This window comes from Nycticebus coucang, chromosome 21 (genome assembly GCF_027406575.1).
Source record: "Nycticebus coucang isolate mNycCou1 chromosome 21, mNycCou1.pri, whole genome shotgun sequence".
In the NCBI taxonomy this organism is placed as follows: Eukaryota; Metazoa; Chordata; class Mammalia; order Primates; family Lorisidae; genus Nycticebus; species Nycticebus coucang.
In genome coordinates this window covers 56,043,205-56,066,116 of record NC_069800.1, presented here as the reverse complement: position 1 = coordinate 56,066,116, position 22,912 = coordinate 56,043,205, and the positions used below count along the sequence as shown (strand labels likewise).

At 49.3% G+C, this 22,912-nt stretch overlaps 1 protein-coding gene across 1 annotated transcript; it reads right to left on the bottom strand.

The window, feature by feature from the left end:
• Positions 1 to 1,744: 1,744 nt before the first annotated feature.
• On the bottom strand, positions 1,745 to 3,993 carry CEBPB (CCAAT enhancer binding protein beta). The gene has a single exon (XM_053574467.1). It carries the CDS (start codon positions 3,388 to 3,390, stop codon positions 2,359 to 2,361), a length of 1,032 nt encoding a protein of 343 aa, XP_053430442.1. The 5' UTR covers positions 3,391 to 3,993; the 3' UTR covers positions 1,745 to 2,358.
• Between the last annotated feature and the right edge of the window lie 18,919 nt (positions 3,994 to 22,912).

Sequence of the window (22,912 nt, the reverse complement as noted above, 5' to 3'; positions counted from 1 at the left end):
GGATCGCTTGAGCCCAAGAGTTGGAGGTTGCTGTCAGCTATGATGCCACAGCACTCTACCCAGGACAACAGCTTGAGACTCTGCCTCAAAAAAAAAAAAAGAAAGAAAGAAAGAAAGAAAAAAGCTACCAGGGCCTGGGACGAGTCTGACTTTGAGGCTCTAAGGCCCTGCCGTGGCCAGTTGTCCAGTCGCCCAAGGCTAGGAAGAGGCCCCAGGCTAAAGGGAGGTTATTTGTGTCCAGCAGTCTGCATAGCCCACAGTTGTGTCACCAAGGATGGAGTTTGCCTGGATCCCCAGTGCCATAGAGGTGGGACCAGAGTGTCACTCTCTCTGTTCCCCACAACCTGGGCTCCCCACTGGGGAAGCACATCCAGGCCTTTGGAGGGAAAGGGAAGGGAAAAGGATTCACCATTCTCCAACCACAGTATCAGCACCACTCCCAAGATCCCAGGCTGTCCCAGGCCCTTAAGTGAGCCAATCTATAAAGCCTGCTAACCCTTAACTCCTCGGGGCAGGGCAACCCCAAATCAGTTTCTTGTCCATAGGGATCTGACAGCAAAAGCTGCTCCCCAGCCCTAAAAACAGACATTGTAATAGTACACCCACCTTCCCAAAGGTGGTTGTAAGGTTTAAATGAGGTGGGGCAGGTCCCTGACACTGGCCCCTGGCAAGTGCTGACCATGCTAACACTGCACTGAAGACTAGGGTGCCAAGTGCCAGGAGCCTCCTAGCAAAAAATAATAACAAGAGCAAACGCTTATATAACACCTCTTGCGTGCCAGGCACCGTGGGACGCTGTGCATGTATCCACCAACCCCTCCATCCACATCCTCAACTCTCAGGAATGCTGTCCAGCACTGGAATGGGGGTGGGGGTTGCAGTGAGGAGGGGCTGAAGAGGGCAGATGGGGCTGGGAAGAAGAGCTTGACCCAGGCAATCAGGGACTATAGCCCCAGCTTCATGCCTGGTTTAGCCATCTTCAGCCAGCAGGTGAGGATGGGCCTCAGTGTCCCTATCTGAGCAGAGGGACCATAACAAGTTCCTATGACAAGTTCATTCCCACCCAAGGCAAGGAGGAAAAGTGTAGGAACCCTTCCCCAATCTCCTTCAACCTGGCCTGGTTTCTCCCCTCCCACTGGCCAGCCACACACAAACCAGCCAGGGACAAACAGTCTCGCCCACACACTCAGGCTGCCCTCTTTAAAATGTACATATATACATATATGCAGAGTTATTTTATAAACAACCCACCCTACTACACAAAAGAATCTGCCCTGATGCAGGCTCAGCAGGACCAAGGCCTGAATCTCCCTCCTCCTACAGTCACAGGCCTTCCTTCTCTGTCCTCAAACACAGGGCAGGAGTCACAGACCTCCCAGCCCCTCCAAACTCAAGCCTGACACTGGGAACCAGCCAGAGGTCCTGGGTTCTCTTCCCAAGCAAGACTCCCAGCCACCCATCCCCAGCACCCAGGGGTGCTGAGTCACCCTGAAAGCCCGACCCAGCACTCTTCTCCCCAAAGCCTTACTCCTGCGACCGACACCCCCATCTCCAAGTAGACCCTGGAGGAGGCAGGGGATAGCAGAGGATAAAAACTGCTGCAACACCCCATCCAACCAAAAAATCCAAAAATAATAGCAGCCCCCACACACACAACCCCCTACACACCAGAAACGCAAAAACAAAACCCTGTAAATCCAAAATAAAGGTAAAAAACAAAAGCCAACTACTGCCCCCAAAAGGCTTTTTAACCATTCTCAAAAAAAAAGTTTATTAAAAGTGTTCTTACTTAATGCTTGAAACGGAAGATTCCCAAAATATACAGACGCCTCTTTTCTCATAGAAATAGATTTTTTTATAATACAAAAAAAAAGACAAAAAAAAACATCAACAGCAACAACCCCGTAGGAACATCTTTAAGCTATTACTCAGGGCCCGGCTGACAGTTACACGTGGGTTGCGTCAGTCCCGTGTACACACGCGTTCAGCCATGTTTAAACCGATTGCATCAACTTCGAAACCGGCCCGCCCGCCGGCGCCTGGAGAGGGGGCAGAGGAAAGGCAGAGAGTTTATCATTCATCTGTACACATAGACGTTTCTTCTTTAAATAACACCCCGGACGGGCGGCCCATCTGCATGTGCGGTTGGTTTGGACAAAAATATAGATATATATATATTAAAATATTAAAATTACCGACGGGCTCCCCGCGCTGCCAAGTGCCCCAATGCCAAAGTTTTGCCGGCGCCACCGGGAGCGGGGGCGGAGCGAGAGCGCGGGGCTCCCCGGAGTCTCAGCGGCCACGGCGCGCCCGGCGGCGCGGACACCGGCCGGCAGGGGGACGCGCGCGGGGGCCCGGCTAGCAGTGGCCAGAAGAGGCGAGCAGGGGCTCGGGCAGCTGCTTGAACAAGTTCCGCAGGGTGCTGAGCTCGCGCGACAGCTGCTCCACCTTCTTCTGGAGCCGCTCGTTCTCGGCCGTGAGCTCCAGAACCTTGTGCTGCGTCTCCAGGTTGCGCATCTTGGCCTTGTCGCGGCTCTTGCGCACGGCGATGTTATTGCGCTCGCGCCGTATCTTGTACTCGTCGCTGTGCTTGTCCACGGTCTTCTTGGCCTTGGTCTTGACCTGCGAGGGCGCCGGCGCGGCTCCAGCGTAGCAGGCGGCCGGGGGCGCCTTGGCGTCTGCTGGACTCGGCGTGCCTGGAGGACTGGACGACGAAGACGTGGAGAGGCTCCCGCTGCTGCCGCTCGGCACCGCCTGGTAGCCGAGGTAGGCGCGCAGCGCGTACGGGAAGCCGGCCGCCATGCCTGCGGCGCCGCCGCCCGGCGCTCCGGCCTCCTCCTTCCGCTTGCAGTCCGCGGGCTCGAAGCCCGGCTCCGCCTTGAGCTCGGCGGGCGGCGGCGGCGGCGGGGGCGGCGGGTGCAGGGGCGCGAAGCAGCCGGGGTGCAGCGCGCCCTTGGCGGCCCCCAGGCGTCCCAGGCTCACGTAGCTGTACTCGGCCGCCTTCTTACAGTTCTTGCCCCCGTAGTCGTCGGAGAAGAGGTCGGAGAGGAAGTCGTGGTGCTGCCCGGAGGAGGCGGGCGCGGGGGCGGGCGCAGGCGGAGCCGCCTCAAAGGTGTCCGTGGCCGTGGCGGTGGCCGGCGCCGGGGCCTGCGGCGCGCCCAGCGGCTCCAGGTACGGGCTGAAGTCGATGGCGCGCTCGTGGTCGCCTATGCTACCCAGCTCGCCGGCGGGGGGGCGCGGCCCGGGTCTGGCCGTGGGGGCCGCCTTGCCGCCGTACGCAGCAGCCAAGCAGTCCGCCTCGTAGTAGAAGTTGGCCACTTCCATGGATTTAAAGGCAGGAGGCGGCGGCAGGGGGAGACATGCTGGGTCCCAGGCCACCAGGCGTTGCATGAACGCGGGTGCCCGGGGAGGGGGCTAGAGGCTGCCCGCTCCGGCCGGCCCGCAGGTGGCGCGGCCTCCCTGTTCCGAGCTGTCGTTGCTGTGTCGCTGCTGCTGCTATCGCCGCTGCCGAGGTGGCCGCTATTAGTGCGGGGGCTGGCGGCTGGACCCCTCCAGTGGGTCGCTTTCCCGGTCCCGTGCGCGGCTCTGACTCGCTAAAGTTTCTCCTGAGCCCGGTTATTTATAAGGCGACCCATGGCAACGGCTGCGTCACTCCTGGGGCGGGCCCCTCCTGCTCCGCGGCCGCCGGGACGCGGAGGACACGACTGCAGCCGCCTGAGACCCCTGGGAGGGCGGCAGCAGAGTGTGTCCTCGGGACCGGGGACCAGGAGCGCGTTCTGGATGGGGGGAAATTCTCCAACCGCGGGGGGCGACCTGACACCCCCTGCCCATCTCAGCCCCGCAGCCGCGGGATTGGGAGCGAAAAGGGGAGGTGCGACCCCGCCCCCGGACCGCCCCCTCTGGGCTGGAGGCCGCATTGGAAGGCGGGGGAATCCGAGGAGGGGGCGACCTGATCGCTTTCCCGACCCCAAACACGGCCGGGGCCCGCCCCCTGCTGGAGAAGAGAGTGGTTTCAGGATGGCGGAGCCCAGCCCCCGACGTCCTGCAAAAGGGACGCTCCCCTGGCCGGACCCCAGAGTCCCCGGTTCCCTGCTCTGGCTCTTGGAGAAATGACCTATCTCCAAGGCCCTTACTTGAGCGCGGCCCCGCCCCTAAACACTCCCCCTAACCCTGGGTTCATAGCTCTTGGAAGGAAAAGGCTCCACGCCTGTGGCAACTTCCCTCTTAAAGCCACCACCAACACGAGGACTCCGTGGGAAAGGAGTTCTGGGCAAGGGTGCGCTCCACTGGGCCTTGGCCAGGGTCGACCACGTCCCTCCCGGACCCCCGCCTACCGCACCTTCCTCCAGCTTCGTCTACCCCTGGGTCCCTTACCACCCCACCTGACCCCGGCCCCCAGGATGGTGGACAGGGCGGGGGCTGCTCTGAGTCACTTCACTTCTCTGAGCTTCAGTCCATGCAGGCAGGGTGTAATTACTATTAGTAGTGCTGCTGTTGCCCCCACCGCAGACTTCCAAGTTTTAAGATCACTGTGGGCTGTACATCAGAGAGAAAGGGACCCCCACAGAGGATACTAGTGAAGGCCCAAGGCAAGACCAACATCCCAAAATCACACAGCCTCATGTGCCTTCATTCAGAAATCCCTGTCTGGGCCCTCTGAGATCTAACTGCCAATCCCAGAGGCCAAAATGCCTTTAGTTTCTGAGGCTGTTGGGTCAGGAGTCAGGCCAGTCACCCCCTGGGGGCCATGCAGGAAAGAAAAGGGACACCTCATTTTTATCAAGTCCCTACTCTGTGCTCAGGTTGAACCTGGACCCTAGGATTCACTTTTTTTACCCTGCCAGAAAGATGTTACTGCTGTTTCCGTTTCACAGATGAGGAAAGGGAATAACCTATCCTGGACCCAAACACAAGCCTGAGGCCCTCTGACCACCTGCAGCGTGGACGCAGATCAGAAGGCCTGTGCCCTCCCCAACCCCATTCCTATCCCACTGGGGAAGTTCCCTGGGCCCACCCTCTGCCACTCCCAGCCCAGGCCTCTCAGGCAGGAGCTCCCAGCCTCCTGGCGCTGACCCCCGGCCCACTGACCCTAGCCCTGGCCCCATCGGGCGAGAGGGCATTGCTCAACCTTTGGTGTTATCTGCTGAGCTGGGGTGACCTCCGCCCCCAAGAGCTGGAGAAATGACATCTCTGTGTGCCCTTGGGGGTGGGGGGGCAGGGAGGGACAGGGTAAAGCCCTGGCCCAGCCTACCGCTGACTCTCTGGGCCTTCCCAGCAACCTCTGAGCTGGGGAGGGGTTGGAGGCCCAGAGGGGTGCAGCAACTTCCCCAGGGCCACCCAGGCCAAGCCTTCTGGAGCTGCAAATTAGGATACTCAGTGTTGAGCTGGAGGGCCATGGCCTCTGAGAAGACCTTGTCCTGCCAGGTGGTGAACTTCCTTCTCAGGTTCCCCCCACACTGCCACACCAGGAGGACTGACCCTTGAGTATTGGAACTCCTGGGCCCAGCATTCCCAAAATCTACCAGGGAATTAATGCATTTGCCTTCCCTTCTGCAGCAAATCACTGCCCCCCACTCCCAGCTCCTCCCATGGCAGCTCCTCAGGTCTCAGCCCAAGTTACCTCCTCTGAGAAGCCTTCCCTGACCTCCCCATGGAAAGTTCTGGGCCCTTGGCCATGCCTTTATCACCCCCTGCTTCATTTCCTTCACCTTTCTCGTTATCTCACCTACCATCTTCCTGTCTGTCCCTGCTGCCCCCTCCCTATGTCAGCCCCACCAGGACAGGGATTTTTCTTTATTTTGTTCACTGCTGTTCCTGCATTGCCTAGCTCGGTGCCTGGCACACTTAAGATGCTCAGTAGTGGTGAATGAATGAATGGAGGAGGCTGAGAAGAAGGAGAGGTTCCCTGTTATCTGAGCTGTGTGACCTTAGGCAAAACGACTCCCCTCTCTGAGCCACACTGCTCCCCACACACACACACACACACTTTCAAGTTCTAAAAAAAATGCAGCAAGACCTGGAGGTCTAAAGTTAGTTGGAAGATTTGCTGTGTGTCCTCAGGCCAACCTCCCACCCCTCTCTGAACCACATTTTAAGTTCAGTCCATGTATTAACTTGTCTGATCCCCCTGATAATTTAAGGAAAGCAAATCGTATTGTTATCTCCACTTTGCCAATGAGGAAACTGAGGCCCAGAAAAGCTAAGTGTGCCTGCACAAGGTCGTGTTAAAGAGATGAGGAGGAATAAAGTCTTTCCAGCCTGTCCTTCCTCTTTGGGTTTGTAATAAATTGTAACAGGTCTGATGATGTAAGCCCCATTTTCTGGATGAAAAAACTGAGGCCCAGAGAAGGGTAACCCAGGGTCACACAGTGAGCCAAGGGGTAACTCAGACCCTTATGACAAGCCCCCAAGGACCAGACTTGGCCCTATCAGGGTCTTGGCCCTCTGGTCTCCAGGATGGAACACACTTCCACTCTTCCAGGTCCCTGCTGGGCATTCCCCACCCCTACAGTGAAAACTGCCCTATCACCAACCCAGGTGTCCTGCAAGACTGCAGACTGGGTGACGTAATCCCTTGTTTTTTACAAGGCTCATTGCTGCTCAACAGGCCCTGCCTGCTGCCCTGCCATTAATAGTCAGCCATTCCCCCAAGTGGGGGGCGGGGGGGTGGCTAGTGGGAGTTTGAACCACCACTGTGAGGCCCAGAGCAGACCTGAGTGGCTGTGTGAGCCTGGCCACCTCAGTCCTGCAGGCAGTGACGGCCCAGGAAGCAGGATCCACCTAGTGATAACTCTCCCCGCACAGGCCTTCAAAACCTGGACCTAGGAAGGGTCTCAGAATTTGTGGCCAAATTCAGTTTGACCCCACAGCGTTTTGCTTATTTTATTTGTGTGTGAATTTGCTGCTAACATGTAAAAATCAGAAGACTACACATCAAAATACAAATTTCTGGCTTCCCTTTTAAAACCCAAAGCTCTGGCTTGGCGCCTGTAGCTCAAGCAGCTAAGGTGCCAGCCATATACTGCAGAGCTAGTAGGTTCAAATCCAACCCAGGCCTGCCAAACAACAATGACAACTATAACCAAAAAATAGCCAGGCATTGTGGCGGGTGCCTGTAGTCCCAGCTCCTTGGAAGGCAGAGGCAGGAGAATTGCTTAAGCCCAGGATTTGGAGGTTGCTGTGAGCTGTAATGTCATGGCACTCTACCCAGAGTGACAGCTTGAGGCTCTGTCTCAAAAAAAAAAAAAAAAAAAAACAGTTCTGAGCTGGGCCCGTGTGGCCACACAGTGGTGGGCAGGAGCCAGGCAGGGGCTGAGAGGGGACAGGCACTTTCTCATGGGGGACGCACATCCTCCTCTGCCCCCAGACTTTGTTCAGAATTCCTCCCAGTCTCTGTAGCTTTTCCTTAGCCCCATTTTCAGCAGAAAAAAAATGGAGGCAGCTTGCCCGAGGAGAGCCCCAGGGTTGCTGCTTGGACAGAGAGTGATGAAAGGTGTTCACAGAGGCCTGAGAACCCCACCACCAAGTGGAAGAGAAAGGCTAAAAGAACAGAGCATCAGACTGCCCACAGGGGTGTCTCCATTGGGGAATGGACCAGATGCCCAACAAACAGAGAAAAGGTATTCAGCCTTCACACAGTCATTCATCAGATGCTTTGGGGCACTTGCTGTGCAGGTCCCAGAGAGACATTTGTGAGCAAGATGGGAGCTTCTTGTTCCTGCTCTTTATTAAATTTGCTGTGGCACTCTGGCCATGCCCAACGTCCCCTTTGGACATCCATCTCTGATCTATAATATAAGCAAAACAATATCCCCTCTCCTTGGGGGGTTCCGGCCCTGCTGTTCCCCTCACTGCTGGCCCTCCTGGACACATGAGAATGAGTCAGATATCCTTTAGCCCCCACAAAGGACTTGACTCTGTGGCAAGCCATGAAAACTTCACAAAGCAGGCCGGGCACAGTGGCTCACCCCTGTAATCCTAGCACTCTGGGAGGCTGAGGTGGGTGGATTGCTTGAGCTCAGGAGTTCAAGACCAGCCTGAGCCAGAGAGAGACACCCCCCCCCCACCCATCTCTAAAATTAGCCAGGCGTGGTGCTGGGCGCCTGTAGTCCCAGCTACTTGGGAGGCTGAAGCAAGAGGATCGCTTGAGTCCAAGAGTTTGAGGTTGCTGTGAGCTGTGATGCCACGACACTGTACCAACGGCGACAGAGCGAGACTCTGTCTCAAAAATAAAGAAGAAGAAAACTTCACAAAGCAGGCAGTTTGGGGGAAAATGAGGCCCAAAGAGGATTATGACTATCCTGCCCCCCCTCCCGCCCAAATCACAGTAAATTGATAAATGCCAGATACCCTGATTCAAATGTTTGAAATTTTCCCCACCTTGCCTCCTCTCTGAGGCTTTAGTTTTCCCACCTGCCAAATAGGGACGGTGGAGAAAAGAACCCTGAGGGCCATCAGGTGGAAAGTTTCTGGCATCCTGGGCTTCAGAGCCCTGCGTCGCTCAGGCCGCCTAGTGAAACTTACCTAGGTCTATGCTGCCACCACGTGGCAGACTCTGTGACTGCAGAAATGAGTTAAAGGAATGAGGCTCGTCTGGTACCTGGCAAGGCCAGCGCTGGGGATGTGATAGCCACCTAAGGGACATGAGCAGGCCATGAAAGGGGAAAAATGTCCAACAGACAGAAAATGCAGACATTCGTCAAATTTTTTTTTGGCACTTGCTGCGATGCAGTCCCCGGAGACAATATTCGTAAACAAGATGGAAGCAACTCCTGTTTTCAAGGAGTTGGAATTCTCTCTGGGGAAGACAATAAACATGACAAATGAGCCAAATGTATATGGTGTTAGATTCTAGTGAGCACTACGGAGAAAAGACAGCAGGAGAGGGGCCCAGCGCGCTTGGGAATTTGCTTTTACCTTTAGATTAGAGAGGTTAGGGGAGGCCCTCACCAAGGTGATTTTTGAACAGAAACTTAAATGCCATGAGCGGGCGATCTGTGCAGGTGTCTGGATGCTACCAGGCAGGGAGGAGAGCCAGTGCAAAGGCCCTGAGGTGGGAACAGGCCATCCCCCATGCAGTTGTTGTGGAGCAGAGGAACAGTAGCAGGAAATTTTATGTCATAAAAATAGTGGAGGCCACATGCCAGGCTTTGTGGGGCTGTTGTAAAGGTTTGGCTTTTGTTCTGGGTCGGCAGGAGCCATGGAGGGTTCTGAGCAGAGAAGGCGGAGATCTGATTTAGGTTCCAATGGGATTCCCCAGACTATTGGGGGCTGTGTAGTGGAAGGAGAGGAGAAACAAGGAAACCAGTGAGGAGGAAGCCAGTCCTGCAGGCAACGAGTGATAAGGACCTAGCCAGGGCACTGGCCACAGCAGTAGTGAGGAAGTGGTCAGATCCTGAATCTGTTCTGAAGGTGGAACCTTCAGCATTAGCTAATTATATAGAACAACCACACAATGGACCACTCAACGGCCACTTAAAAGGACCAGGTATAGGGCGGTGCCTGTGGCTCAAAGGAGTAGGGCGCCGGCCCCATATGCCAGAGGTAGCGGGTTCAAACCCAGCCCCAGCCAAAAAAAAAAAAAGGATAAGGTATATAACACCAAAAGCACAGGTGAAAAAAATAAACTGGACTCCATCAAAATTTAAAATTTCTGTGCATCAGAGGACACAATCAACAAAGTGAAAAGGTGAATCATGGAATAGGAGGAAATATTTGCAAACCATATATATGATAAGGGATTCATATCCAGAATATAGAAAGAAATCTTACAAATCAACAACAAAAGTAATTCAATTAAAAATGAGCCAAGGTGGGCGGCGCCTGTGGCTCAATGGAGTAGAACACCAGCCTCATATGCCGGAGATGGCAGGTTCAAACCCAGCCGTGGCCAAAAACTAAAAAAAAAAAAAAAAAAAATGAGCCAAGGACAGGCGGTGCCTGTGGCTCAAAGGAGTAGGGCACCGGCCCCATATGCCGGAGGTGGCGGGTTCAAACCCAGCCCCGGCCAAAATCTTGAATAAATATTTCTCCAAAGAAACCTGTAATGATGTTAATACTCAACATCACTAATTGCTAGGGAAATGCAAACCAAAGCCACGATGGAAAGAAAGGATTTTGAATGTTCCCAGCACCAAGAAATGATAAATATTTGTGGTAATAGGTACCCTAATTACCCTGATTTGATCATTACAGGTTGCAAACATGTACCAAAATATCACATGTCTGATAAACATGTATAATTATTATTGTCAGCTAAAAATAAAAGGAAAAAAACACAATGAGGTACCACCTTCAACCCATTATGATAGCTTTTGTGTTGATGTGTAGAAATTGGAACCCTTGTGTAGCTACTGTGAGAAACAGTATGGCTGTTCCCCAAAAAATTAAAAATAGAATTACAATATAACCCAATAATTGTCTTTCTGAGTATATACCCAGCCAAATTGAAATCAAGATCTTACAGAGATACTTATACATCCATACTCATAGCAACATTATTCATAATAGCCAAAAGACAAAAACAACCTAAGTCTCCATCGATGGACAAGTGGATAAAGTGTGGTATGTCCATGCAATAGGATATTATTCAACCTTAAAAAAGAAAGATATCTGGGTGGCGCCTGTGGCTCAGTGGGTAAGGCACCGGCCCCATATACCGAGGGTGGCGAGTTCAAACCCAGCCCCGGCCAAACTGCAACAAAAAAATAGCCAGACGTTGTGGCAGGCACCTGTAGTCCCAGCTACTCAGGAGGCTGAGGCAAGAGACTTGTCTAAGCCCAAGGAGTTGGAGGTTGCTGTGAACTGTGACGCCACAGCACTCTACCAAGGGTTAGTAAATGAGACTCTGTCTCAAAAAAAGAAGGACATCTTGGCTTGGCACCCTTAGCACAGGGTTACGGCGCCAGCCACATGCATCAAGGCTGGCAGGTTCGAACCTGGCCCAGGCCAGCTAAACAACAATGACAACTGCAACAAAAAAATAGCCAAGCATTATGGCGGGCACCTGTAATCCCAGCTAATTGGGAGGCCGAGGCAAGAGAATCACTTAAGTCCAAGAGTTTGAGGTTGCTGTGAGCTGTAATGCCAAAGAACTCTACCGAGGGCGACATGGTGAGACTCTGTGCCAAGGAAAAAAAAAAAAGGAAATCTTGGGCGGCACTTGTGGCTCAGTGAGTAGGGCACCAGCTCCATATATCAAGGGTGGCAGGTTCAAACTCAGCCTTGGCCAAACTGCAATTAAAAAATAGCTGGGCAGGGCGGCGCCTGTGGCTCAGTCGGTAAGGCGCCGGCCCCATATACCGAGGGTGACGGGTTCAAACCCGGCCCTGGCCAAACTGCAACCAAAACATAGCTGGGCATTTTGGTGGGCGCCTGTAGTCCCAGCTACTCGGGAGGCTGAGGCAAGAGAATCGCTTAAGCCCGGGAGTTGGAGGTTGCTGTGAGCTGTGTGAGGCCACGGCACTCTACCGAGGGCCATAAAGTGAGACCCTGTCTCTACAAAAAAAAAAAAAAATAGCTGGGCATTGTAGTGGGCATCTGTAGTCCCAGCTACTTGGGAAGCTGAGGCAAGAGAATCGCCTAAGCCCAAGAGCTGGAGGTTGCTGTGAGCTGTGATGCCACAGCACTCTACCGAGGGCAACAAAGGGGGATTCTGTCTCTAAAACAAAATAAAATTAATTAATTAAAAATAAAAAACAAACAAAAAAAGAAATCTTAACATATGTTACAACATGGATGAATCTTGACGATATTATGCTAAGTAAAATAAGCTAGTCACAAAAGGACAAATAACTACATGATGCCACTTATACGAAGTACCTAGAGTAATCAAGTTCACAAAAACAGAAAACAGAATAGTGGCTGCCAGGGGCTGAGGGGGAGGTTCCTGTTTAATGGGGACAGAGTTTCAGTCTGGGAAGATGAACACAGTCCTGGAGGTAAATGGCGTGATTGTTGCACAATCATGTCAGTGTCCTTAGAGGACACTGGTTAATACGATAAGTTTTCTGTTCTGTATATTTTATCACAATTTTGAAGAAAAAAAAAGGACAAGATAAATGTTCATATGTGAACATGGAAAGATGGCCACCAGCATTGTGACTTGACCAGGGGGCAGGCAGAGAAGGATCCTGGTAGAGTCCCATTTGTCTAGAAACCTTTGCTGTTAGCTAAAACTTTTTTTTTTAATGTGAACAACACACAGTTTTGATGAAAGTGGGGAAAACAGTCACTCTTACACTTTTAGTGGCTGTAGAAAGTGGTACAACCATTTGGGTTAGAGTTGGGGTTAGGGTTAGACACACTTGCTTAAAGGCAAATGGACAGTAGCAAAAGCTTTGCAAGGGCTAAAGCTCATGAGATAGCATCAGTGACTGTCATTACCATTATGATAATACAGTGCCTGTATTTATCAGAGAATACTATAAAGAATGAGGCTGCTCTCCATGGGGACCTTCAGGAATGGTGGAAATATCCTCTATCTGGGCTGTACCATACAGTAGCTACCAGCCACATGTGGCTATTAAGCCCTTGAAATGTGACATGCAGTTGAGAAACTGAATTTTTTTTATTTTATTGAATTTTAACTTAAATCACTTCCTGTGACTAGTGACTACTATATTGAACAGCACACATCTAAAATGATCTCCAAGATCTATCATTAATTGAAAAAAAAAGCCAAGTACAGGTCAGGATGTATAATGTGCAAACCCCCACATAACTGAGGGGAGATGTGGGAATTTACTTGTGTCTTTGTCGTCAGGTTTGGGGGGTGCTTTAGAGACAGCATCTCACTATCTTGTCCACGCCGAAGTGCAGTGCTGTTCACGGGCCCAAGCACAGTGCACTATAGCCTTGAACTCCTGGCCTCAGCCTCCAGATGTTAAATTTGTTTGAGGATGTAGAGACTTCTGCTGGAAGGAATACAAGAAACTAGCAATAATAGCCCCTGCGGAGGAGGGTTTGAGGGGAGGTTCTGGATTTTGTGTAACAATGCACCCCCAAACTTAGTTGGCTTAAAACAACCACCAATTTCTTGCTCATAATCCTGTGGGCCACACATTTGGAAAAGGAGACAGCTTTTCTCTGCTCCAATGGTGGCTGCCAGCTGGAGTGTCCAAGGTGGCATCTTCGTCACCATCTGTGGGACATCAGCTAGGATGGCCTGAGTGGCTGATGGTTGGCTGGATCATACATGGGTCATTACAAAAGTTTCCAGATACACAAAATTCAAGAAACATAAAAGCCACACAGACAAGAACAAATGAAAATCTCCCAGCAACACCAATAAACTAAACAAGTTGAAACTTGCATGGGTGAATCAGGACACTGTCAACTGTGTTTCTTGGAAATGGAATAATGGAACATAACACAGTCTGTCTCAAAATATTTGTAGTGACCCAATCTTAGTTCTTGGTTTCTCAATTTTCCCTCAAGGAAGTTTCTTCCTTCCCATGTGGCCATTCCTAATGTCCTCTGCACGTGGTCCAAGTTCTCCCTTGGAGAACAGCAGTAGAAGCTACCAGGTCTTCTTAAGGGGAAGGCACCACAAGGGCATTCCCTTCAGGAGGACAGGTCACTGGGAGCCAGGAAAGTGACTCTACCACAAGGAGAAGGTAGGGCTGAGTAGGGAGGTGGGGAGGACGGCCTGCATCCTTTTGTGACTTTCAAATGTTCACCGTGGCTGGACAGTGGCTCACACTTGTTATCCTAGCGCTTTAGGAGGCAGGGGCAAGGGGATCACTTGAGGCCATAAGTTCAAAGTTACCGTGAGCTATAACCACATCCCTGCACTCCAGCCTGGATAACAGAGCAAGACCCCATCTCTAAAAAATAAAATAAAATAAAAGTTCATTAATTCGTTAATTAATTTAATTAAAAATAGAAAGTTCACGGGGAGGGGGGTGTATTACCTTATTTATTTGGGTCTGGAAAGCCACCATGGCACAGTCCTGTCCCCACACATTTGCTCCTGCAGCTCCTTTTGCCTCTATTTGAACCTTTCCTTTCCATCTCCAGCTGTAAAGATGCACAGGGAAAGGCTCCCCGAACACCCGAGTCAAATGACTCTTCCCCTCCTCTGGGCTCCTGCTAGGCTTTGCTCCTCGGCGGCTCATTCCACCCCTGGTGGAGTTACTTTTATGTAATCACTCCCTCCTTTGAGTCCCTCAAGGTCAGCTCAATCTAAGTCATCTCTGTCCACCTACACGTGCGCACGCACAGTGGAATCATGCAGGAGCTGAGAGCTGGTGCTCCATAATTTGAGGGGTAACCCGGGAAAACACACTAGCCCAATCCACCGCCTCCCCCACCCAGCTGGCCACCCACCTGCAGCTGGGGTTGCGCTGCCCAGAGACGCCACCAGATGGCGCTATAGCCCCTCCTTTGCCCTCAGCGGCTGTGTCGGCGCTGGGACCCGTCATAGGGTCGTGCAGGATCAGAGATCCCAGGGTCTGGATTCTAACCCTTTGTCCCAGCTCTGCCTCCCACAGTGTAAGCAGCCTGGCCTCTGCTTACTGGACACTTGCGCGGTGCCAGACATTGTACCGGGGGGTCCTTTTTCTTCATCATGTATGTATGCCCTCACCTTCCGGTACCTGCCATCCACCCCTTCTTTCTGCTCAAAGGCAGCCATTCTATTGCTTTGTGTCTCTTTGTTTTGAATGTGTCCCTCCAAAACGTCTGTGGCTATTCTGTGGCGTGATTATTTAATTTATGTGAAAGATTTTGTAGCTGTTGTTCATCCTTTCCCTTTTAGGGTTTTGAGATCCAGCCCTGTTGAAGTGAGTATGTGGCCCATTGCTCTTAACACCAGCTGCATAATCCTTTGTGCAAGCATCCCCAGTCTCAGCTACCTAGGCCTTGGGGTGGACGTCAAGTTATCCCCAACTTGTCCCAGGAGCATCATCCTCCACAGACCTCGTGGCTGGTGTGAAGATGTGTCTGAAACTTTCACCTGGGAGTAGAGTGTAAGGGATAAGGACAGTTACTCTGAGTACCCCCAGTTGCTCTTCAGAGAGGCCTCCCACCTGCACACCCACTAGGGATGCCCAAGGGTCTTTATATCCGCCTATACCCCACCAACCCTTGGTACTCTTCACCTTTTAAATGGGTTTTAATTTTGAGAGAATTTCAGACCAGGGAAAAATTACAAATAGTCCTGATATTCCCCAGATTCCCAAATGTTATTCCCAAATGTATTTTACATTTAATAGATATTCCCAAATGTATTTTACATTTTAATACATTTGATTTATCACAGTGTCCCTCTCTCTCCTACAGACATACAGAAACACAAAATTTGCTTTGAACCATTTCTCAGAGTAAGTTGCAGACATCATGCACCTTTATTCCTAAATACAATACTTTGGAGTATAGTTCCTAAGAATAAAGGTTTTCTTGTATGTAACCACAATATCAGGAATTAACAGTGATAGAATACTGTTGTCTTTCGTTCCTATTCAAATGTCACCAGTTGTCCCAATAATGTTCTCTTTTGGTCCAGGATTTTCATTCTCTTGCATTTAGCTGCCTCATCTCTTTGGTCTCCTCCAGTCGGGAAAAGCCCCTCAGTCTTTGTCATTCATAACTTCAACACCTTGGGAGAAGACAGGCCAGTTCTTTCGTAGAAACTCCCTCACTGTGGGTCTGTCTCACGTTTCCGCATGGTGAGACCCAGGCTGTGCACCTTCATCAGGAACCTCAGAGGCAATGATGAGTCCTCCTCCAGGAGGCATCACAGCAGGAGCCTCCTGAGATCTGGGTGTCCCGTTACTAGGATGTTACCGTTGATGACTTGGTCAACTTAATATCTGCCTCATGGCACCACTGACAAGTGACTGTTATTTCTCTTTGTAGTGAGTAACCATCTTGAGGAAAGATATTTTTAGATGATTTAAATATCCTGTTACACCTCCAGCTCCCACCCACTAATGTTAATATCCATTTATAATGCTTGCCTCAATCTATTGCTTCATAATCGCCCAAAATTTAGCAGCTTAAAACAATAATCATTCATTTCCTCACTGCTTCTCTGGATCACGAATTCAGGAGCAGTTTGGCTGGAAGATTCTTTCTTAGAGACTCTTAGAAGGTGATGGTCCAGCTGTCAGGTGGGGGAGGCTGAGGCCAGAGGATCACTTGAGCTCAGGAGTTCAAGACCCCAGCCTGAGCAAGAGTGAGGCCCTGTCTCTACTAAAAACAGAAAAATTAGCCCAAGTGTTGTGGTGGGAGGCTGAGACAGGAGAATTGCTTAAACCCAGGAGTCCCAGATTGCTGTGAGCTATGATAATGTCATGGCATTGTAGCTGGGGCAACAGAGGGAAACAAAAAAAAACAGCTGTAAGGTGGTACTACATCTATCCAGAGGTTCAGCAAGGCCTCAAGTAGCACCAGGGCCTCAAGCAGCACTGTCCAATAGAAATATAATGTGAGTCATAAATGTAAACCGCATATTTAAATTTTCTAGTAGCCACATTTTAAAAAGTAAAAAATGAGGCCGGGTGCAGTGGCTCATGCCTGAAATCCTAGCACTCTGGGAGGCCAAGGCAGGTGGATTGTCTAAGCTCACGGGTTCAAGACCAGCCTGAGCAAGAGCGAGACCCCATCTCTAAAAATAGCCAGGCATTGTGGCAGGCGCCTGTAGTCCCAGTTACACAGGAGGCTAAGGCAAGAGAATTGCTTGAGCGCAAGAGTTTGAGGTTGCTGTGAGCTGTGATATGACAGCACTCTACAGAGGGCAACAAAGTGAGACTCTGTCTCAAAAAAAAAAAGAAAAATGATACAGATGAAATTAATTTTAATATTTTATTTAAACCATTTCAACATACATTCCATATTTAAAAAATACTAACAAAATATTGGAGGAGGAAGAGGAGAGGGAGAGAGGGGAAGAGGAGAGGGTGGGGAGAGCAGGAGTAGGTGAGGGAAGGGAGAGGAGGAAGGGGGAGGAGACGGACTCTGCAGAGATGCTGGAGAGTCAGCCTTGGGCCCCAGGCTCAGTGGAGGGGCTTCATGTGGTGCTGAGGTAAGGAAACCAGCCTTGAAGACCTATGCGCACATCTGTATGCTAGGGTTTACAATACCAAAGTACCACAGAGAAGGTGACTTAAACAACAGAAATCTATTTGCTCACAGTTCTGTAGGCTGGAAATCCACAGTCAGCATCTCAGCAGAGTTGGTTTCTTCTGAGGCCTCTCTCCTTGGCTTGTGGACAGCCACCTCCTTGCTCTGTGTTCACGTGGTCTTCCCTCTGTGGGCATCTGCACCCAAATCCCCTCCTCTTATAAGAACAATAGTTGTATCAGCTTAAGGGCCACTCTGATGACTTCATTTTCACTTAACTACTTCTTTTTTTTTGAAACAGAGCCTGTCACCCTGGGTAGAGTGCTGTGGCATCACAGCTCACAGCAACCTCCAGCTCCTGGGTTCAAGAGATTCTCCTGCCTCCGCCTCCCAAGTAGCTGGGACTACAGGCACCCACCACAGCACCAGGCTATTTTTTGGTTGCAGCCGTCATTGTTGTTTGGCAGGCCCGGGCTGGATTCGAACCTGCCAGCTCAGGTATATGTGGCTGGCGCCTTAGCCACTTGAGCCACAGACACGGAGCCCACTTAACTACTTCTTTGAAGTCCATGTCTACAAGTACAGTCACATTCTGAGATACTAGAGGTTAGGATTTCAACATCACGAATTTGGCAGGGGACACAATTCAGCCCATAGCCCTCCCCAATTTCACCATGTGGGCATTATCAGCTTTGATTTCCAAATGAGGAAATGGAGGCCCCAACAGTGACTTGCCCAAGGCTCCCACAACTGGGTCTGCTCAGGCTGGGGACCCCCCACGTGCACCTTGCCATGAGGAAGGCTATATCCCTACCTGCCAGCCCCTAAGGAACCTCTGTCCCTCTCTGTGGCTGCCTCCAACCCCTCCTTTCATTCCTTTCCCTCTGATTTGTGTGATAATGCTGTAACCTGGGGTGGGGGTGGGAGGCGCCTGTGGTTCAGTGGGTAGGGCGCCAGCCCCATATACTGAGGGTGGCAGGTTCAAACCCAGCCCTGGCCAAACTGCAAAAGAAATAGCCGGAGTCCCAGCTACTTGGGAGGCTGAGGCAAGAGAATCGCCTAAGCCCAGGAGTTGGAGGTTGCTGTGAGGTGTGACGCCACAGCACTCTACTGAGGGTAATAAAGTAAGACTCTATCTCAAAAAAAAAAAAAAAAAGATAATGCTGTAACCCACCATTTACTGAAACTTTACTAAGTGCAGGCTCTCCCCTGGTGTCTTCTGTGCATTCCATATGCACAGGAAATGCACCTTCTTGGGGCCTCTGCTCAGATCTCCTCAGAGACACCCTCTCCACACACGCTAGGCGGTTAGCAAGACAGAAGCAGGGTGGATGAGCTAGGCAGATGACCGATATGGTCAGGCTGGCCTGGGCTATTATGGGAACAAGGCTGATTAAGACCTTGCAGGTGAATTGTTTACAAGACCTTTCTGGTGGTTGTTTTGAGAATAGAGTTCATTAAATCCCTGGTAGGCTTCCAAGAAGCAACTGATATTCCTCAAAACTCAAACTGCACTTTCTATGAAGCCTGCAGTCACTAGGATGGGCCTGGCTTGCTGTGCAAGTCATTAATAAACTTTCTTTTTCTTGCTAAAACTTATTTGCTCTGGGCAGTGCCTATGGCTCAGTGAGTAGGGTGCCGGCCCCATATACTGAGGGTGGCGGGTTTGAACCCAGCGCCGGCCAAACTGCAACAAAAAATAGCCGAGCATTGTGGCAGGCACCTGTAGTCCCAGCTACTCGGAAGGCTGAGGCAAGAGAATCTCCTAAGCCCAAGAGTTGGAGGTTGCTGTGAGCTGTGATGTCAAGGCACTCTACCGAGGGCAATAAAGTGAGACTCTGTCTCTAAAAAAAAAAAAAACAAAAAAAACTTACTTGCTCTTTTCCATTGTTTTGGAAACTACCTCAAGCCACCTCGCTGCTCTAACAGTAACGCCTCCACCCACACCAACCCATCGCCTGGTTTATTTTCCTGTGTAGTATTGTCTATGCTTGAAATCATCTCATATGCATGTTTATGGCTTTGTCCTCTCCTTCCCGCTAGAACAGTGATTTTCAACTGGTGTGCCATGACGGAATCTTAGGTATGCCATGAAAAGTTTTAAAGATCATTAATTAAATTATTTTCAAAAGAAGTTCAAAGCGTACTATTTTTTTTTTACTTTTTCTTTTTCTTTTTTTTTTTTTTTTGTCAACATAAGTTGTGCCTGGGAAGTTTAGCCATATAAGTTCAAATGTTCCATGAGATAAAAAAGGTTGAAAAATCATACACTAGACCATAATTTCCAGGAGGTCTTGTTCACTGCTGTCTCCCCAGCACCTACATGAGATTCTCCATCAATCACTGAGGGCGTAGGTGCTCAATATTGCCTCAGTAAATGATGAAATGAATGAATTCTTTAATCAGACCCTCACCAGAAGTTTGTAAGGTGGGCCAGAGGATCCTCATTTTATGGAAGAAACAGAGGCTCACACTCACCCAGCTAGTAAGTAGTAAATGCTTGTAACCCCACACGCAAGACACCTCCTTGCCTTGACCTTCCTTCCAAATCTCTCCCTGCTCTATGGCTTCCAAACTACCCTCACAGCTAGCTTGCCCCTAACTTCTCTTATTCTGGAAAATTCCCAAGTCCTAGCCAAGCTATCATTTTTCACCAGCAGGTGTCACCAGGGAATTCCCGATGGCTGTGGTTCACAGTCTCATGCTGCAGAGCATGAATGTGCCATCGTTTTTTGTTTTGTTTTGTTTTGTTTCTTCCAGGGTAACAAAGAGATTTTATTTAGGAAGAACAAAAAGAAAGTTTAGGGTGGCGCCTGTGGCTCAAGGAGTAGGACGCCGGCCCCAAATGCCAGAGGTGGTGGGTTCAAACCCAGCCCCAGCCAAAAACCACACACACAAAAAAAAGAAAGTTTAGAGCACTTCTGAAGAGAGTTGGAAGTGGGTCCCTCTTATGCAGGAGAAAAGGTGAGCGAGACCGTGCCATTGTTTATTTCATCACCTTTAAGGATGTTTCCAAGTTTTTTCCCCACAAATAAAGCTGCAGCTTTGTCCTTCACCTGTGTTCATGGGCTACAAAGTGAGAATTTCTCTGGGAATGGATCGCTAGAAATGGAATTTCAAAGAGCAGAAAATCTTTAAAATTGCATAGATTCTAAGCCCGGCTTACAACTGAGGAATGTGATGTGGGACCTGGAAAGGGCACATGGATTATCCAGGGACACACAGCAAGCTAGTGGAGAGCCAAGTTTAGAACAAGCTCTGCTGGCCATGAAAATTTCCACTGCAGTTGAATGTTGCTCCCACCTAGGCTGAAGCAGTCTGTGTGCACACATTTATTTGTTTGGGCCTGGATGTGAATGCACCTTCTGTTACTCAATTATCCATTTATTCATTAGGTAAAATTCATTAGTGAGATACGGACTCAATGCTCTAAGAAAGGCTAAAATAAAAACTGTCTGCTAATCAAGAACATAAAGTATTTTCTTTCTCTCATGTCAATCCGAGTGAAAGCAGTCCAGAGCTGCATGGTGGCTTGATGGTGTCAGGAACCCAGCCTCTTTCTATCTTCAACTGGCAGTTTCTGTCTCTTGATTCAAAGCAGCTGCCCTAGAACCTACCATCACATCTGCATTCCTATCAGTGGGAAGTAGGAAAAAAGAAATAGAAGTCAGCCTCTTTAAGGGCTCAAACCAGAAGATATCACATCACTTCTACTCTCATTCTATGGGCCAAAATTAGTCATATATTAGCACCATTTCCCTGGTGTGAGGGAAACTGGGAATGGTAGTCATTGGCTAACATAGCTAGGCAGCCATGATTTAGTGGAGTTCTATCACCAAGGAAGATGTTGTCCATTTTCTGCCACTCATGTTCTCTGAGTACCTACCATGTATGGTGCAGCACACTAGGAATAGCATACACTTTGGAATTTAGATTTGAATTATGATTCTGCCTTTCCCAGCTGTGTATTCTGATCTTCTCTAAGCCTCAGTTTCCTTGTTTATAAAATGAAGACAATAAGAGAAAAAGTATCCTCATCCCGTGGAGGGGTCATGAGAAGTCACGACATAAAACCCTATATATTGAGTCTGACATATAGTTGGCACTAAAGAAATGGAAGCAATCAAAAATGAAAATGAGGGCATTACTACCAACTCTACAGAAATACAAAAAATTATAAGAGAGTACTATGAATAATTATAAGCCAACAAATTGGATAACCTAGATGAAATTAACAAATTCCTAAAAACACAAAACCTACCAAGACTCAACCATGAAGAAATGGAAAATAAGAACAGACCAATAAGTAGGAAGGAGGTTGAATCAGTAACCAAAAACTTCCTGGCAAAGAAAACTCTGGACCTGGTGGTTTTACGAGTGAACTAACTCTACCAAACATTTAAAGAAGAATTAACATCAATCTTTTGTGAACTTTTCCACAAAATTAAAAAGAAAGGAACACTTCCTAACTCATTCTTTCAGGCCAGCATTACCCTGATATCAAAGCCAAAAATGTACACTGAAAAAAAAAAAAGCAATATCCCTGTGAACATTGGTGCAAAGATCCTCGACAAAATACTAAGAAACTTAATTCAGCAGCATACTAAAAAGGTTATACACCATGAGCAAGTGGAATTAATTCTCAGAATGCAAGGATGGTTCAACATGCAAAAATTAATCAATATAAATATAATGCACCACATTAACAGAACAAAGGGGGAAACATACACACAGTCATCTCACTTGATGCACAAAAAGCATTTGACAAAATTCTAAACCCTTTCATGATTAAACACACTTAACTAGGAATAGAAGAAAACTACCTCAACATAATAAAGACTATATATAGCTAACATCACACTCAGCTGGCAAAGACTGAAAGCTTTTCTTTTAAGAGCAAGAACAAAGCAAGGGTGCCTGCTTTCATCACTTCTAGTCAATATGGTACTAGAAATTCTAGTCATAGCAATTAGGCAAGAAAAAGTAGTAAAAGGCATCCAAATTGGAAAGGAGGAAGTAATATTATCTCTGTTCTCAGATGATATGCAACGTGATTTTTTTTTTTTTTGAAACAGAATCACACTGTGTCAGCCTCGGTAGAGTGCCTTGGCATCACAGCTCACAGCAACCTCAAACTCTTGGGCTTAAGCCATTCTCTTGCCTTGGCCTCCCAAGTAGCTGGGACTACAGGCTATTTTGTTGTTGTTGTTGCTGTTGTAGTTGTCATCGTTGTTTAGCAGGCCTAGTCCGGGTTGAATCCACCAGCCCTGTTGTATGTGGCTGGCACCCTAACCACTGAGCTACAGGTGCTGAGCCTGTAACGTGATCTTAAATGTTAAAAGTCCTAAAGATTCCATGCACACATGTGTTCATGCACACACATGCACAAAAATGTTAGAAATTTAGCAAAGTAGCAGAATCAAAACACACAAAACTGGTTGCATTTCTATACAGAAGCAAAAATTACAATTGGCTGGGCATGGTAGCTCATGCCTGTAATCCCAGCACTTTGGGAAGCCAAGGCGAGTGGATCACCTAAGCCCACAAATTTGAGACCAGCCTGAGAGACCCCATCTCTAAAAAATAGCTGGATGTTGTGGCAGGTGCCTATAGTCCCAGCCACATGGGAAGCTGAGGCAAGAGAATCACTTGAGCCCAAGTGTCTGAGGTTGCTGTGAGCTGTGACACTGCCACACTCTACCAAGGGCAACATAGTGAGACTGTCTCAAAGGGAAAAAAAAACAAAACAGTATGACAGTTCCTCAAAAAATTAAACCTAGAATTACCATATGATCCAGATTCTAGGAATATACCTAAAAAATTGAAAGTAAAATCTCAAAGAGATATT